We start from the raw sequence: 17826 nt of genomic DNA on the forward strand, positions 1-17826 counted from the left end.
AAGACGGAGCTCTGAGCAGACAGACAAAATCCCCAGCCATCAAGGAGTTTGTGTGAACAATTAAGGGAAGTGCTGAAGGGAAGACAGACACACTTCCAAACAAATGAAAAAGAACGTTTTACCTCATTCATTGGTGGTAATGCCGTCCATGTGTTTGCATCTGGGTCGTATTTTTCTCCTGAGCTCAGGGTCTGCTTATTTTCATCTTGGCCCCCAAACACAAACAAGAATCCCTCTGTAAAAATCAAAAGAGACACACGAGAAAGTTGAAACTTCACTCTTCAACTTCCATCTCCTGCTGAATACAAATGGTACAGCTGTAGAGACAGTATGTGGAGGCAACTTCTCTAATGACAACAGTGGATTTGAGGTCTTCATCACAATTCATTCGATCCTCACTGAGAGAGGCTAATTCACATCTGTGGGTCACTTTGGCCAATTCACCTCACTCGGCAGCTGAGTGGATTCCCACTATCCTACAGCGTACAACCCAGACTGGCACCACCCACACAGACACCAAGCAGCTCCGTCTATCCTACCCCCCTCTGTGGTTCTCAAACAACTTCTGATCCACAGCCCACATCTGCTCGTTCAAGACCCAGGAGCGCTCAGATCCAGGGCATCTGTGCACTTCATATTCAAAACAGCATCTAGGAATCACTGTTGAAGTTCCTATTTCAGGTAATGGTGGATTAAGTTATTCATACCAACTCCTATGCAAAACAGCTAAATTGCTGGACAAAACATTTTTGTTTTGTTTTGTTTTGTTTGACAAGCATTTCTGAAATAATCTTAAAAGAGAAGAAGCCAACAGGACAAGATGGCAAAGCTGAAAGGAAAAGTGGGAGCTGGAGAGGTCACCACCCATGGAAACCATTTTGCTTTGAGGGCATTTACCCAACTGGGAAATTTCCAACCTTTCTTATAATGGCTTTGAGGGCTTGAAAGGGACAAAAATCAAAATCCCAGGCCCACAGGAAGTGTGACTTCTGGCACGAGAGCCTCTCCAAAGTTCAACAGGAATTAGAACCCAGATTCAAATCTCCTCCCTTGTCTAGGAGATCTCAAGGTTTGAATTTGATTTACAGTAATTCAATTCCAAATTTGCAGTGCTTATAGGCAACTGGAAGAAACAAATGTAAAACTTGTGTGGAAGGAAGTATCCTTACCTAATCTTTAGATTCTAATATTCTAAGATTTTAAAGCATCAAATTATTCCTATAAATAATTTTTAATAAAATGATCAGCACCCAACCAAAGATACTCGGACACACAAACTAGACTCTATAAAGAAGAACCAGCAACAACAGACAATAGGAAGTAGTCTTGCAGAGACTTCAAATTTCAAATACTGGACTACCGAGAAAGATGATAAAATGAGAATGCTTACTATGTTTAAAAACTGAATGACAAATTTCTAAAAAAGATTTTATTAATTTATCTGAGAGAGAGAGAGAGAGAGAGATAGCAAGAGAGAGCATGAGCGTGGGGGAGGGGCAGAGGGAGAGGGAGAAGCAGACTTCCCACTGAGCAGGGAGCCTGATGCAAATGCCCTGAAAGACAAATTTTAAGAGAACTCTTGGAAAAAGAGGGCTGTAGAAGTGACAGAGCAGATCTGAAAAAGATTTAAAGAGAATCTCTAGGAATAAAAAAAGAAAAACACCAGATAAAATTAAAAAAAATTAATAGATGGGTTTAATGGCAGATCTGTCACAGTTAAAGACAGAACTCATTAAGTGGAGGGTAAGTCAAAAGAAACCACAAAGAGGGCAGCACATGGAGAGGCAAAAACATGAAAAACAAAACAAAACAGAGGCAGGAGGCTAAGGACAGAGCAAAAAGTGTAGCCATGTTTAATTGGACTTCCAAAAGCAGGAGGAAAGAGGACAATGGGGCAGAGGCAATACATGAATATGTAAAAATAAGAATTTTCCAGATTTGAGGCAAGGCCAAGCCACAGAGTCAAGATGCCCTAAAATTCTATACCCAGCACAAGTATCCTTTAAGCATGAAGGCAAAACAGTGACATTGTTAGACAAAGAAATCGAAGCGTTTGCTACCAGTAGACCACAATAAAGGAAATTCAAAAGGATAGACCTCAGAGAGAAGGCAGATAATCCTAGATGGAAGGTCTGAGGAGTAAGAAGGAAAAACAAAGAAAGTGGTGAATATGTGGGTAAATCTAAACATTCTCTCTCTCTCTCTATATATATATATGCATATATTCAAAACAGATGAATCAAACATTTATATGTAGATACTTATTCATAAATAGTCATAAATTTTAATAATGCAAGACTGTGAAACATGAAGAACAGGAGAAATGCACTTGGGCTTTTATAACTTAAGAATAGAGGCTATGGTATCTATGATGACTTTCAAAGCAATATAGACAAAGAATATAACTTCTAACCTGGAAGAGCAGAAACAAAGTGAATGACAAAAAAAGTCCATCAATTAAAAAAAAAAAAAGGCAGGAAAAGAAGTAACACAGTACTGGCTGGACAAATAGGAACCACTTGCTCATGTCACAGCTTTGCTCACTACAACTGGACACGACCCCATCCTCACTGCTCAATGTTTCTGAAATACCAACGCCTCGAGGAAATCTTGGAAAATCTGTGACATAGGAAACATTGTGGCAGGTATGTGTGTGTGAAAATTATGAATAGGTGTACACGTTGTGGGAAGGAAATGTAAGGCAGCTAATTCTGAGAAGAGAGAACAAGGAAATCAGACTCACATCCTGTTGGCTACCCCACTGCATCCTGCTGCTTATTACTGACAATAACTTCAGTCATTTTGGAACCCGAAAAATGATTCCATTTCTGTACTATAGTACAGCTTTGGCCATTTCTATAATATGGAATGGTATGGTATAGCTTTCAAAATCTTTAAAGTAATGTTAGTGGGCAAGCAGAGACTATAAAATATGAAGGATTCCAGGAAGACTGTTGATTTTAATTGGAATTTAGTGAAATGGCACTTGTGGGTGAACCCAAAAGAGCAGAGCAAGGTGAAGAGAAAGGCAGCGAACAGTCAGAAGGCAGCAAGTACAGCCTTTCCTATCACCTCCGTGAGTGAGAACTTTGACTAACATGGAGCCGTTTTCAAACTTGTGAAGGTCAAGTGAAACATGCGTTCTGTAGTAAAATAACTTGAAGCCATGCTAATATAAAAATTGTTTTCTAAAGTCTCACACAAAATGGCTGCTTTGACATAACACCTTTATTTTTCACGTAGTTACTGTAATTCTAAATTGCATGAATTCAAAAAAACGGGACTATTATGGCTCAAGGGAATTCCGTGTTCTGGGTGCAGCCACAGAGCTAACGGGTGGGAAGAGTCACTGAATGTGGCTCTTCTATCGGTAAGACACCAAGTAAAATGCTCCTCTACTAAAGTCTTAAAAATAGCTTACATATTAAAGATTCAGGAACAATAAAGACTGACAGAAGATACTCTTCTCCTTACAAAGTCTTGAAAGCGAGAGCTACACAGAAGACATCATCATGGAGATAATAAAATTACCTCTTAAAATTAAATCTCTAAAAGGTTTCGAGTCATTCTGTACAACCCTAAAATTACATATTACTCGATCTTGTGTTTAAGTAAAATTGACCACAGAATGGTACCTGCTGAGAGAACTCCGTGGTTAATTCTTGGCATGCTTAAAGGGGCCAGTTCAATCCAAAGCTGCCTATTAGGGTCATAAAGAGGGCACATACATCGCATCGCTGCTGTTGGTTTCCGTGAACTAAAGAAATAAATAATTGATTAGCAGTTAATGTGTTTTATATAGTTCTGCTTATAATAACTATGACTAGTTTTACTGCTCTAAAGAATGTTTAAAACATTTTAAAAAAATCTACTGCTATTATGCTTAGATACCAAAAAAAAAAAAATACCATGAATTCCTGTTTACACGGAAATAGCTCTTCCTTTACGACTCTTGAAACGATGCACATCCATACTTACACTCTTTCTTCTCCGCCAACAGTCACAATGCACTCCGAGTAGCCCCGGGGCTTGAAGTTCGCGAGCATGGCCTCCCCTTGCTGCGGCTGGCTCAGCGGTATGTTGTTGCACTCTCTGACAATTTCTCGTACTAACGGTTCATTGAGCATCTGTTCCCGTAAGTAGCTGGAGTCTAACCCTGAAACCCACAGAGCTGACATCACGTCCTTCATGTGGACCTGCACCAGAAGGTAGGAAGGATGAGGAGAAAAAAAATGTAGGACACAGCACACAGTTTGTAGAACATATGTTTTCTGACTCATGGAAAAGCTGAAATTGTTAAAGGATTATCAGCGGGCAAGTCACAAGTGCTGGAATATGCTTTACTGGCCCCTTTCCTTTCTACTTCCCCATAGCCTTGATAAAGACAAGTTTAACTTAAAGAATCATCAGTTCAGGTTTATATTTGAGGTATCACGGAAAAGTTGCAAGCAGCTTTCTTTATACCCCAAAGGGTCACTCGGCTGCCGTGGCCTTATTTCACACAGCTGGATGTGCTGGGAGTTAAATCACATTCATGGGAACATTATACACAGGAGTAGCCTTGATTCTGTACAGTTAAATAGATAATTAAAATAGATCAACATTAACATTACAAGAAAAACATAGAAAAGGTATAGTTCAGAAAAATTCTGAGTACTATGTATTTCTTCATTGTTAAAAAAATCTAACATATAATATGAATTATGTACTTTTCATGATGACTCATTAAATTTGAACTAACGGACTACAGCATTCTACATACACGAGGTGAAACTCCTTAGTGACTAGTTTCTCTTGGTTTTGGAATAGTCAACCTCGCCCCTCGAAGAAGAAAGGAAGGGACAGCTAGCGACTGTGGTCTCTGTGCGCGGCAGCGAGCTGGGAACTCTCCTATCTCCTTCCCTCATCTCCCCAGCACATGTGGAAAACCGAATGCGAGCTGTACCGACTATGCTGAGACCACGACCACACGGGAGTGTGCGTTTCTTTATCATCACTGCGCAACAGTTTCCATCTGTGTTACAGTAGTCCACAGTTTCTAAATAAGCCTACAGAATTTTAAAAAGTACAAGATATTCACTAAAACCCAAGTCAACAGTTGCTGAGAACCATTAACAATGCGATTATACATTTTGAAAACTTCCCTAAAACCTAACGTAGTTCTTATTTCGAATACAGCAATTGGAGCTGGAGTCTATAAACACTGGACTTAAAGCTCCGTGATTTTGCTCCCTCCCCCACTGCGGTGCCAGTTTGGATCTAAAGGCTGATATTCTCTGAGACTCTTCCTTCCCAGCCGTTGCTCCCAGAACCTTCCCCTCTGGAACCGCACCGCCGCACTGCAGAGCGCTCTCCTGCTCTCTGCTGAGTGGTGTCGATCACTCCAGGGAGAGCCCACACCACAGAGGTTCCAGACGCCCCCTCCCCTCACCCCTCTCACTCTGCTGCCCGTATCAGAGTCTCCGCCTGGGTCCGCCCAGTAATGGTGCAGAGATGGATGCTGAACAAGAGAGTTAGAGACGTTGAATCTCTAAAATCCCCAGCTTAAGCTTGAAATGCATTTTCCCGCTAAAAGCAATGCAGAAAGGATATTATGTTCCTTACAAGTATTAATATTGTCATTGCCATATTAGGAATTACATGCGCTTTTGTAGTCTGGTCTGAAAAAAACAACCACTTCAGTGATCCTATGCAAAGATGTACCACAGACATCTTTTATTTTATTTTCTTTAAAGATTTTATTTATTTGAGAGAGAGAGAGAAAGAGAGCATGGGGGGAGCAGAGGGAGAAGGAGAGAGAATCCCAAGCAGGCTCTTCTCTGAGCATGGAGCCCAATGTGCGGCTCGATCTCATGACCCCGAGAGATCACGACCTGGGCCGAAATCAAGAGTTGGAGGCCCAAATGACTGAGCCACCCAGGCGCCCCCAGACATCTTTTAGACCACTACTTTGTAAGCCTTTCCAGTTTATGGGAAAGGAGAAAACACCCAATAAATGAGTGAACGAATGGAATAAGGAAGTAAAAAGGCAGGGTCAGACCACGTTATAAACCACAGGTACCTTTCTTAGTTCTGTATCATGTGCTATCCAGCGAATTACTGCTTCAAACACATATCTTTCATTGCCGACATTTAACTTTTCGAGAGAAATCACTTCTTTAAGCTTCTGAGGACTGAGTTCTAAGAATTCTTCTGTGCTGCTGACGTCTCGGAAATGAGTCTCCAGGTACTCCGTGGCTAGGTAATGGACATGGTGCAGGCAGTAATGGAGGGCAAAGTCGCGGATGCCAATGCAGTTCTCGGCTGCGATGCAGCCTTCCAAAAACTCACAGCACAGAGTTTTAAGATCTGTCAGCAGGAGCAGGTCCGCTGCCTGTACAACATCTTGGATTGTATCTTCGTTCAGCCGAATCTACAAGAGTATCATAAATATTTTACACTTCAATGTATGTATTTAAAGCCCAAACCACTAACCTATTAGGCTGAACCGTATGAAAGCTCCACTTCTGTAGGTCAGAGATGATCAAATATTGGCAATTTCACACAGTCCAGCCCAGTGCTTCTTTTTCAAGAGGAGTTTGAGGGCACCGGTGAACCTTCAAACAATGTGAACAGAACATGGCTGGCTGACTTTTCCCAGCACTTCCCTGGCTTTACCAACATTAACTATCACGAACCCTTCCCGGGTGCACTGTCCGCGTTGCTCACTTCTAGAACTAAGTGGCCGAAATGCTAGCGAGGTGGACAGTGCTGCCTTCTGTGGTAAACTGAAGGGGTTTCCTTTAAACACCAGCACTGGAACTGCGGCAAATCCTCCCTCCAGATACACCATGTTCCGTCTTTTGCCAGATGGCATGCCAGACACACCACACCGGCCCTTTGGAGAGGGGCGGGCCACGTGGCCCGAGGACCTCATTCTGAATGCCAAACATCGCATTCGGTGCCACACGTACACTCTGGTCTCAAACCTATTTTCTGGAAGAAATCCCTAAAGTAAGATTTCTTGTTTATCATTAAGAACTTCACTTTTCCTTAATCTTCTGGTGTTGCTTCCTCCTCCCATCTCACAGTTCTTGCATGCAACACTAAGGCGATGTGAAGAAACAAGCCTCTAAAATATCGCCACAATCACAACGGTCCAGGTTCTCCTCTCCCAAAGAATGGGTGCTTGTCCTACACTCGGAAATGAGAAGGAGAGGCTCCAGAGTACAGTACAGCAAGAAACGTTGTGTCACGTTTCACACATTGTGTACCACAGACGCAGAAAAAGAATGTATGACTGCCAATCACCTTATATAAACTGAGCAACAGAACTGTGGAAAGAAGTGTGTCGAGCAAGTCACAAGTAAGGAAAAATTTCCCGTTTACTTGATGTATTAAATTCAGCCACACAGGGGCGCCTGGGTGGCTCAGTCGTTAAGCGTCTGCCTGAGGCTCAGGTCACGATCCCGGGGTCCTGGGATCGAGCCCCACATTGGGCTCCCTGCTCCGCGGGAAGCCTGCTTCTCCCTCTCCCGCTCCCCCTGCTTGTGTTCCCTCTCTCGCTGTCTCTGTCAAATAAATAAATAAAATCTTTTTAAAAAATAAATAAATTCAGCCACACAGCAGTGGATGGCTGTACACCAGTCAGATACAGGCATGCAAGAAAACCACCACATTCCATCCTGGTAAAACCGAAGTGCCAGATCAGGAGTTGGTTATAACTTATGTTGCAACTATGGTTATAAACCATAATTAATTTTTTTCTCTATTTTTCTTTTCTTAAACCAGAATTAATTTTAACTGGGAACAAAACACAGAAGTCTATCTGTAAATAAGGTTTCAAGATTCAAATCCAAGCCCGAAGAGGAATACGTTCCTCCTGGCTTATAACTTGTTATAGTTGCTGCTGAAATGATTTTAAAAGTTAGATGAGAGGTTGGTCCTCAGCCTGGTTTTGTGATGCTTCCGAGTATCTTCAGTATTTTAAGGACTGTCCCAAATCAATCTAAATTCATTTATTTTTAACAATCACACACATCATCTTACATGCACATACCCCCCCACCTAGTGTTCAGAGAAAAGAGAAGGGGTAACATCATGAAATTAACCCAAAAACTTCAAAAAGAATGACAATCACTGAGGTTGACTGAATGAATATATGCAGAGAAGGCAAGCAGTGTGTTAGAAAACACGTAGGAGGCGGCTCTTACAAACAGGAAAGGTAAAATAAGATGAGGAAGGAATACAGGAGAGAGAAGGAAAGAAGCTCTCAAAAAGAGTCAAGATAAAATGCATTCTCACATAACCAAATGTAAGATACACTAATTTCTTCCTGTTAAAAAACTAGCCCTGGTTCAACCTAAGATTGTTCATAAGAGCCCTCGTGCTACATTTTAAATCACAAAATCAGGGGTTGGGGGCTTGACGATGGCAAAGAAAAAGAAAAAGTCTAATCACTTATCACCTTTTCCCCTGGGTTTCATTAAATCCCCAGAAATATAAGTGGGCAGAAAGTAAAGGGACATCAGCAAGAATGGGGTGCAACAGGGATGTTGGTCCTACTGAGGCAACAGAACCCAGGCATCATGAACACAACGCAGGTGCTTGTCATTTGTATGAATCTCAGACTCTTTATTTCTATAAAATAACTCCCACTGCCCAAGGAAGCTCTCATTTCCAGGTTATGGGGTACAGAGCAAGATGGGAATTAAGGTTTAAAAACATAAAGACAGCCATGAAAGGAGCATCCCAGGTCCTTCCCATCTCACGATGGAAGGTGGAGCTCAGAATGATAAATACAAAAACTGGGACTGGGTTAAGATTTTACTCAGTCTGCTTTTCTTTTAAGAGCAGAGCCCCGGAAGAATGGCTGGGCGCCATTCCCAGCAGGAGATACGTGTCACGCAGACAATGACGGATGAAGAGGACAATGTTGCTGGGTCATAGAATGGATGAAGGAGACCCTCACCCTGAGCTTGAGAGGCCTCTACTTAGTCTTCCTCCCTGTGTGTCTCATCATACCTGCCCACTGAAGATGTAATCCAGGATCTCTCTCATAACCATTACCGATATCCCTTCAAGTTCAATCTTATAGGTTGATCCATCATCTTTTGGAGGATTATAGTTTAACTTTGTCCTAAGAAAGGGAAAAAAATGTAAAATTTCTATGAAAGAACAGAAATAGCTATAAATATTTATGCACTAAAACTCTATAAAGTAGATATTTATCAGCATATGAACCCCACCTAGGAAATATAATTTGTTAACTTTAGATTAATATATATATATTTTTTTTTTTATAACTTCTGACTACAAAACACTTGTTCCAGGATTCAGAATGCTACTTCTTAAAAAACAGACAACCAAAGAACTGAGAGCCACCTGAGTAAGGATCTCTACTTCACCTTGGGAGCCCCAGACCTGTTAGGCTTTTATTTTTTTCATGTATTTAATTATCTAATTATTTTCAATTATGTAACAAGGACCCCACAAACATCCCTCCCAAAACACAAGCTAGGACCTTAACAAGAACCTGCTTCTACCCAAACGTTCCTTCTCACCATCCATCCCTCTGCTTTCCCCATCTGAAGTAACTATCGTCCTAAATCCCATGTCTGATTTTTCCCTTGCTTCTTTGTTATTACTGTACCCATGAAACCACTCTCCTTGTGGTTGTGATCTGCACTGCCCTGTCACACAGGTGTGGAACATCTCTTTGTGTCTGTGGCCACATGTGTTTTCTCTTCTGTGAAACACATGTTAAGTTCAAATCTCCTGTTCATTTTTTACATTGAGTTAATTGTCTTCATGTGGAGGTGTAGGAGTTCTTTATTAGATTCTTGATATTAAACCTTTGGCAGACTTGACACTGTTGTTTAAGGCAATGAACAACTTGAAGAATAATTTTTCACGGTGAATGTTTTTTGTGTCTTGTTTAAGAACTGGTCCCTTACCCAAGGTCTAAATGATGTTCATAATTTAGCAGTGAGAAAAGGTAAGACACAATCTAAATTGCACTTAAGAACCTCCCACCCCCTGAAGCTGGGAATTGGTCAAATAAGGCAGCTGTGGAAGGAGGGTGAGAGATGAGCCAAAAATAGACACAGGTTGACAGTGGCAGTAAGGAGCTGAATTCCCAGGTCCTGCCTCCACATATATACACAACTTCCCATAAGGCCCTCCCCACCCAGCTCCAGTGCAAGATAAGTGATTTACATCATGAAGAGTATAAAACAGAGGGTGGGTCTCTGGACAGGGGGGATATCAGGCACATTTGAGGGTAAGTGTACTGCACCAAAAACAGAGCAAATAGAGTGTTTACATACTGAATGCTGAGACCACCGATCTTTTTTCCCCAATTCTGCTCTTAAATATTGAAAGCCAGACCTACATTCTCCAGGCAAGAAACTGGAAGACTCTTTGGAGGATCTGACCAGCCCTGAAAGGAAAGACCTAAAGCTATGGACACAGGTCTGCCCGAAGAGCACATGACCTCAAACTTCTGAAGGAAAATTATTTCCAACATAGATTTTGATTACCAGCCAAACTACCAATCAAATGTCAGGATAGAATGGATATTTTCAGCTACACATGGTCTCAAAACAAATTACCTCCCTTGTGACCTTTCTCAGCGTGCTGCTAGAAAATGTGCCCCAGCAAACAAGGGAGTGAATCAAGAAACAGGAGGATTTCAGTAACTAAAAGACATGCTCCAACACAGGGAAGAAGGGAAGTCAATGTAGGCAATGGTGCAGAATGGTCCTGGGCCAGCAGCTATGTACAAGTAGAAGGAAGCCAGTCCATCCTGAGGCCTTGGAGACCCTGAAGAAGATGAAATTGATGGGATAATGTATCTGGAGGTGTGAAGAGCATCAGACAACCTTGTTTCCTTCCTGTATGTCATGTCTGCTATTCCAGCCTCTCCAGGTGCTCACTGCAGCCTGGGTTTATCTGTATGCCTGACACTTTTAATAAGTGAGGGAAAAAATCTTGTCAATTCCCAACCAAGAGAGAAAAATCATATTAGTGGTAAGACTAAGACCTAAATCTGAAATGCACCGTAGTCTTTTTGGCAGCACACACGGAATTTTTCACTGAGGATGTCGTGACTTTTTGTGTTTCTCAATCACTGTGCTGGTTATCGATGCATTGCCTCTCCGCTCCAAATTCTCCCTTTTTGCATGCCCTGTGAAAATGGATCTGAGCCTCTTAAATAAGTTTCCTTTGTCAACTGGCGTGACAATAAGCTTTTCGGCAGAGAGCGCTGGAAAGACCGTGCTTCCTGGTTCTGGTCTAGCAGCCTGGAAGTCTCCTACAACGCAGCCAGCCTCCCCAGCACGGAGCTCCTGGGGGCACCAGTCTTCCCTGCGGCTCCCGAGGGCAGTTTTGACACCTCTCGTGAACAGCTTTCCCAGGCACCTGCGAGGACAGATTTCTGGCCAGTTCCAGCTGCATGGCTTCCATGCCACGCAGAGAGTTGTGCCTGTGCGCTGTCCAAAATGTCTGGAGCTCAGCCTCGGGTGGAGGCTGCTCCTTCTACGGGCTATTCCTGTATCTTTTAGAGCTTTCCTTACTTCTTATGAGCTAATCCCTCATGACTCCAATTTCCTGCTGTAGTTTATAATTCTTTATATTAAGCTTTCTTTGTTGAAGTTACTGTGTGGACTTTGTCTCCTGACCAGACCCAGACTGAGAAGGTCGCTATTTAAAGGCTGTAGCTCTGGAACATGTTTGGGTGGGGGAACCTCAACCTAGAACTGGAGCTGTTCTTATTTTAAAGTAATCCATGGTCACACAAGAGCTGGCTGTGCCTGCCCGTGCCTGGTGTGGACGGTGGAAGGAGGAGGGGGACTGGACTGGGGGGAAGGGGCTACAAGCAGATCTTTCCGTTCAGTGTTCAACCGCGTGACTGCACGGCGGCTGTGTTCTGAAGCTGACTATACCATCACACGTTTTCACAATGAAGAATACAGTTTTCTGTCTCAGTGAGAGATGGCTAAGAAGACAGAAAATAAGATTCCTGTAGGTATGAGCACTGACCATTTCAGAGTTCTCTAAAAGCAGATCCTTTTCAAAGCCCATGAAAAATGAATCACTGTACTATCAAGTCTCTAAACATCTGAAACGTCTGATCTCTCCTGGTACTATCCCTGCGCACTCCATTCCTACCCCTCTTGTAAAGACTGCCTTAAATGTCAGTTCCACAAAAAGTTATTCCTCATCACTCCACCTTCCACAGGCTGCACCTGCACCCTCACCTCCACGCAGGTACAAATAATTTCTCCTGCTACAGATTTCCCAAGCACTTCAGGAGTCCATCAAGTTCTGTTGCTATTGTGGTATTTAAGTACATATCCCATTTCATATGTCCTTTATTTAACTTCAAGTTCCTTCAAGCCAGAGTCCTGCTTATCACTGTAACCTGGCAATGGAGCCCAGTGGTTCACAAAGAATAGATGTTCAACAGTTGTCAAGTAAGTGTTGTAAGTGATAGTGGTCTTTGAATATTCAAAGTCTGTCACATGAGGTTTCCTTCCTGCATGACGTCAGGTACAGCGACGTGGAACCAGAAGCGATAGGAGTAAGAGATTTTAATAATCGCACCTGTCCAACGCTGAAAGGACAGAAGCGCAGCGTTTCTCAAACTTTAATGTTCAACTGGGTCATCCAGGGGTCTTGATCCAGAAGGTCTTGGTGCGGTTTGAGTTTCTGCATTTGTAACAAGGTCTCAGGCAGCACAGATGCTTCTGGTCTCCAGACCCCTCTGAGTAGCAAGGGGTTAATCGATGCTTCCCAAATTACCCACGGGTTATTTGGTACTTGTAATCCATCCCAGATGAGTATTTTGTAAAATATAATAAAACTATAATGGGAATATAATGTACCACATGGCGACTACAGTTAATAATATTGTACTGCATATTTGAAAGCTGCCAAGAGAGTAGATCTTATAAGTTCTCATCACAAGAAAAAAAGTTTTGTAACTATGTAAGGTGACAGGTTAACTAGACTTACCGTGGCGATCATTTTGCAATGTATACAAATATTGAATCATTGTGTTGTATACCTGAAGCTAATACAATGTTATGTCAATTATACCGCAATTAAAAAATGAAGGAATTATTAGAAAACTGAAATAAAAAGACACATAAAATGCAGGCCCCAATTATTTTATCATCAGATTCAACAGACGTAAAATTACTCTGGCAAATTGCTACAAGTGTCTAAACTCTTAACCTCAGTGGGGCACCTGGGTGGCTCACTCGGTTAAGCATCTGCCTTCGGCTCAGGTCATGATCCCAGGATCCTGGGATTGGGCCCAGCGTTGGGCTCCCTGCTCAGCAGGGAGTCTGCTTCTCCCTCTCTCTCTGCCCCTCTCCCCAGCTCATGCTCTCTCTCTCTCTCTCTCCCCACCAAATAAATAAAATCTTAAAAAAAAAAAACAAAACTCTTAACCTCCATGCATGTACTTGTATTATGGCGGCTTGTTATCCAAACATCATCAGTGTGCAGGTGATGTCCTCGCAGGCTGGATGACCACCCATTTGTCAAGAATATGGTGAAAGCTGGTCTCGAGTCTCTTCTAACCCTAGCTGGTAAGAGTCACTCAAATCTATTTTGAAATAGTCTTGCTTCAGAGCCTACCATCACTCTGTCACCTCCTTCTCTCAGTTCTTGGAGAGCTGCCATGCCTTTCCAACTCAGTAACCTCAAGTGTGTCTTTTTCTCCCTCCTTTTGTCTTCCCTTTTTCCTGATTCCCCAGCTAAGTCTCTTGATCTCTTTAGTTTTTGTCACTCTGACTTACATTTCTTTCCTTCAGGAAAGATCTTAATTTGCCCAAGATCCACCAATTAATTGTCCTCACCCTCCAGCCCAATACATTTTCTCCATAACTTCCCCTTTTTATCTAGAATTTTCTCATCTTGCACATCATCTCTCTCTCCTCTGCTACACAGAATTCGGTGAACTGCACTGACTGAGTTAAATTTAAAAAAAAAAAGAAAAGAAAGCTCACCCAAAGCTTTAATAACTAACAGTTCTGTTTTGAAAGTTAGCCCGTAAAAAAACAGGAGGTAAGTCAACTGTTCTGTGTTCTTCATCTCTCCCCTAGGAAGCTTTAGGGTCATACCTAAATTTACTGGAAGTAGCAATATCTTCATTTTTATTATGATATGATGTCAATTTACAAACTCCTGGAGAATGCAGCAGTCTTAAAATGTCACTTTGAGAATTTTATCACACGCAGAAAACACTAGAAATAATTGAGAGTATCATAAAATGGGGCCTCGGGTGTTCAGATATAAATATCCACGCCTGTCACATTCTTCCCCAGTTTTGTTTCTAGGGCAAGACATTTCCCCTCTCTGCCTCTGTTTTCTCATATGTAAAAAGAAGTGGTTAGATAAGGTGATTTGAGAGCTCTCCCACCCCCAAACATTTCTGGACAAAACGGCTGAAACAGGCCATTGAGTTCGTGCGGAGACTTGGCTCTGGAAGCGTCCTGTGGAGTCCTAGAGGGTGAAGTCACGCCAACTCGATCAGGGATCGAGGATTTATAACACGCCTGCTGTGGAATATGCTGTACAAGTTTATTTTTCCTCCAATCACCTATCCTCTGGGCAGGCAAGCATTTATTTTCTGTCCTATTAAAGTTGAACAGACGTGAAACAAAATCAATTTTTCTTTTTCTTGACAACACTGAAAAGAGATTTTCTAAAGAAAAAAAAAGCATTGTTGGCTACTAGTTAATAAAGAAACTGGTATTATTCAAAATTTTGCATCCATGAAAGAGGCCTACCACCTTTAAGTGAGTATAACAGAGCCAAAGTAAACTGTTGGTTATAAATAGTTCTTTCCTCACCGGCTTCCAATTGCTGAGCAAGTTCAATGTGTCTAAATGCCCAGGTAACCAGGCCTGATTCTACTCTTCCAAGAACCACTTTAGACATCACTGAATGGGATTTGATGTAACGGTGACAGAATAAATCTAAGTGACTTTTCTTCCTCTCTGATGCAAAAGCTTGTCTCTGATAAAAGTAAGGAAACATACTCAAATAGAATGCAAGAGAATGTAATGTTTAAGTCAAGATTTATAGAAATTCTGGGATGATTCATGGGCATTACTCATATGGTTTTAAGTGATTCATGTCACCTCAAACTGTGTAGCTACTGACAGCAGGCTCTCTGAGATCTGTGCAGAGGGGCTTAGGCTCACCACTGCATTTGCCCGCTTAAGCCAAACTCCTAATTCATGTTCCTGGGCGGGGAGGGGAATCTGTTTTACAGATGCTCCTCCCCACCTTTCTCATCTTCATGAGCTCTTAAAAACCACATCAGAAATGGATGTCCAGGGCAGTGAAAGTATGATGGATACCTGTCATCATATATTTGCCTAAACCCACAGAATGTACAGCACCAAGACTGGACACTAATGTAAGCCACGGGCTCTGGGTGACCGTGATGTGTCAGTGTGGGTCCATCAACTGTAACAAATGTCCACTCTGGTGGGGCCACTGATAATGGGGGAGGTTATGCATGTGTGGGGACACGGGGTAGATGGGACATCTCTGCACCTGAACTGAAATGTCAATTCTGCCACGAACTTTAACTGCTCTAAAAAATGATGGCTGTTTTAAAAATGTATTGTTTTAGTCCCCATTCAACTTAATAAATATAAATTTGTAGGTAATATTTCCATCAACAGAAGGCATCCTCCCATAATGCCTTTTATGGCCTCCTTTTTATGGATGGGAAAAGAGGAACCTCACTTTCTAATGGTTCCTGTCACCCAAGAACATCATCTACGCGATCTACATGGGTATCTGAGATAGAAGCAGGGGTCCCAGAGGGAGAAGCCTCCAGGCCCGGTGGGCTATGAACCAGGTGCCACAGACCTCTAGGTGAGCTCCCCTGCCCCAGCCCCGGGACCCACAAAGGCTCAAAAGGCACTCTTCCTACAGGACCAAAGTCAGGGAGCAGTGAGGAGAGGAAACCACAGGAAAGCTCGGGCATAATGCCACCGACCTGGCCCGGAACGGCCACCAGCCTAACACTGCACACGGAGAGCAGGGATTTCGAAGTGGGAGGTGGGAAAGAACCAGCAGAGCTGTGACATGGCCACATTACTCCTATTAGGATTCTAGGAACAGAGCCTCACTACCGGCGTACCATGCTAATGGAGCTTCTCCTTCGTTACTTCCTCTAATCTCTCTCTATCCCTTTCTCTTCACCTCCAGCCTTCGGCTCTTCTTACCTAGACGAATTAATTTTCACTTCCTTACCATCAAAACCTCCCTCCTCACAAAGATCCTGCGATGACTCATAATTTGAATGGGTTTTAAGAGTAGCTCCTGAACCTGGCTTCCCAGAATCTTCTGGCAAGCTCTTCTAGAAAAGCAGATCCCTGGGTCCCATCCCAGACCAACTGAGTCAGGTTCCAAGACTGTGTACATTTAAAAAGTTCCCCAGCTTATTGTGACACATTCCCTCACCCCTGGAATGTTCCCTTCACTCTCTACTCCCCCTAATCACATGGTTTAATACTGCACTCACTTCAGGTCTCTGCTCCAAAGAGCAGCCCGGGTACCACGCTATCTAAAATAACACCTCTACTCCCTTCCCTGCTTCATTTTTCTTTTCTTTTTTTTTTTTTTAAAGATTTTATTTATTTATTTGAGAGACATAGCGAGAGAGGGAACACAAGCAGGGAGAGTAGGAGAGGGAGAAGCAGGCTTCCCCGCAGTGCAGGGAGCCCGATGTGGGGCTCGATCCCAGGACCCTGGGATCACGACCTGAGCCAAAGGCAGATGCTTAACGACTGAGCCACCCAGGCGCCCCTCTGCTTCATTTTTCTTCACAGAATTTATCACCATCTCATAAACCACATCTGTTTAATGTCTATATCCATGACGATAGGGACTTTGTCTTGTTTACCACTCTATCCCCTTCCCTCACGAAGTGCCTGGTACCAAACGGCACTTGGCAAATGTGTATGGACTTGAATTAACAGCAGCATACAGCCAGGCTGGGGGACCAATGCATTTCACCACTGCAATGCCTGTTACTGAAACAAAACGAGCATGCCTGTGCAGAAACGGCACCGCTGACCAGCCCGACGGTTGTGAGCTTTCCTGTGCTGCATCCCACTCGTTCGCCCACACTGAGGGGAGGGGGTGCTTCCCCCAGCATCCAATCCGTGTGTGCTGTTCCGCAATTCAAGAACTGACTGTCCCTCTGCTGCAAAGCTACCCGAATGTCCAGGGTGCCATCACCTGAGTTTGTGCTGAGGGCAAACGTAAACTGGAGTGTAAGGCTGGCTGAGGGGAGGTCTGCGGTCTGTGAACGAAGCTGCCTAACTGACCAGTGTTCCATCTTTGTTTCCTTGCCCTCTGCTCACCGTCACTAGCGCACTGCTTGGAAAAATGTAAAGATTAGGAAAGGTTTCTAGAAAACCAAGAGTTTACTGTTCAGGTGTCATCCCACCAAGCAGCCCCACAGTAATGAAGCTGAAGCAGAACCACCTCCAGTCCCAAGGGGCTGCGGCCACAGTGCCATCCATCCTGACAACCTCCCCACCGCCGACCGCCGACCGCACAGCACACACGGAGGCACAGAAACGTCTTCCATTTTCCTCTGACAGCACACCATCCACTCTGAAGATGAAATACAGTGTTCCTATTTAGACCTGCTCTGAGCAACCATGTCCAATTACATCAATATCTGGAAGAAATACAAGAACACAAAGTGTATGCCTTTGAGTCATGTGATCTGAACAAAGGAAAAATTTATCTGGAGGGAGAGAATGTTTTCAGATAAGAGAACATGCCAAGTGTGAATTACCTTCA

The 17826-nt window shown here is 43.0% G+C and overlaps 1 protein-coding gene across 1 annotated transcript in view; it reads right to left on the minus strand.

Moving 5' to 3' along the window:
* Positions 1-17826, minus strand: part of GAN (gigaxonin) — a 58521-nt gene that overhangs the window by 22437 nt on the left and 18258 nt on the right. The window contains exons 2-6 of the mRNA XM_032389856.1: positions 9004-9118; positions 6062-6412; positions 3979-4196; positions 3636-3757; positions 123-235 (exon numbers count right to left, since the gene is read on the minus strand). Coding sequence (XP_032245747.1) covers positions 123-235; positions 3636-3757; positions 3979-4196; positions 6062-6412; positions 9004-9118 — 919 coding nt within the window. The remainder of the gene's footprint in view (positions 1-122; positions 236-3635; positions 3758-3978; positions 4197-6061; positions 6413-9003; positions 9119-17826) is intronic.

This window comes from Phoca vitulina, unplaced genomic scaffold, assembly GCF_004348235.1.
Source record: "Phoca vitulina isolate PV1807 unplaced genomic scaffold, GSC_HSeal_1.0 scaffold56, whole genome shotgun sequence".
Classification (NCBI taxonomy): domain Eukaryota; kingdom Metazoa; phylum Chordata; class Mammalia; order Carnivora; family Phocidae; genus Phoca; species Phoca vitulina.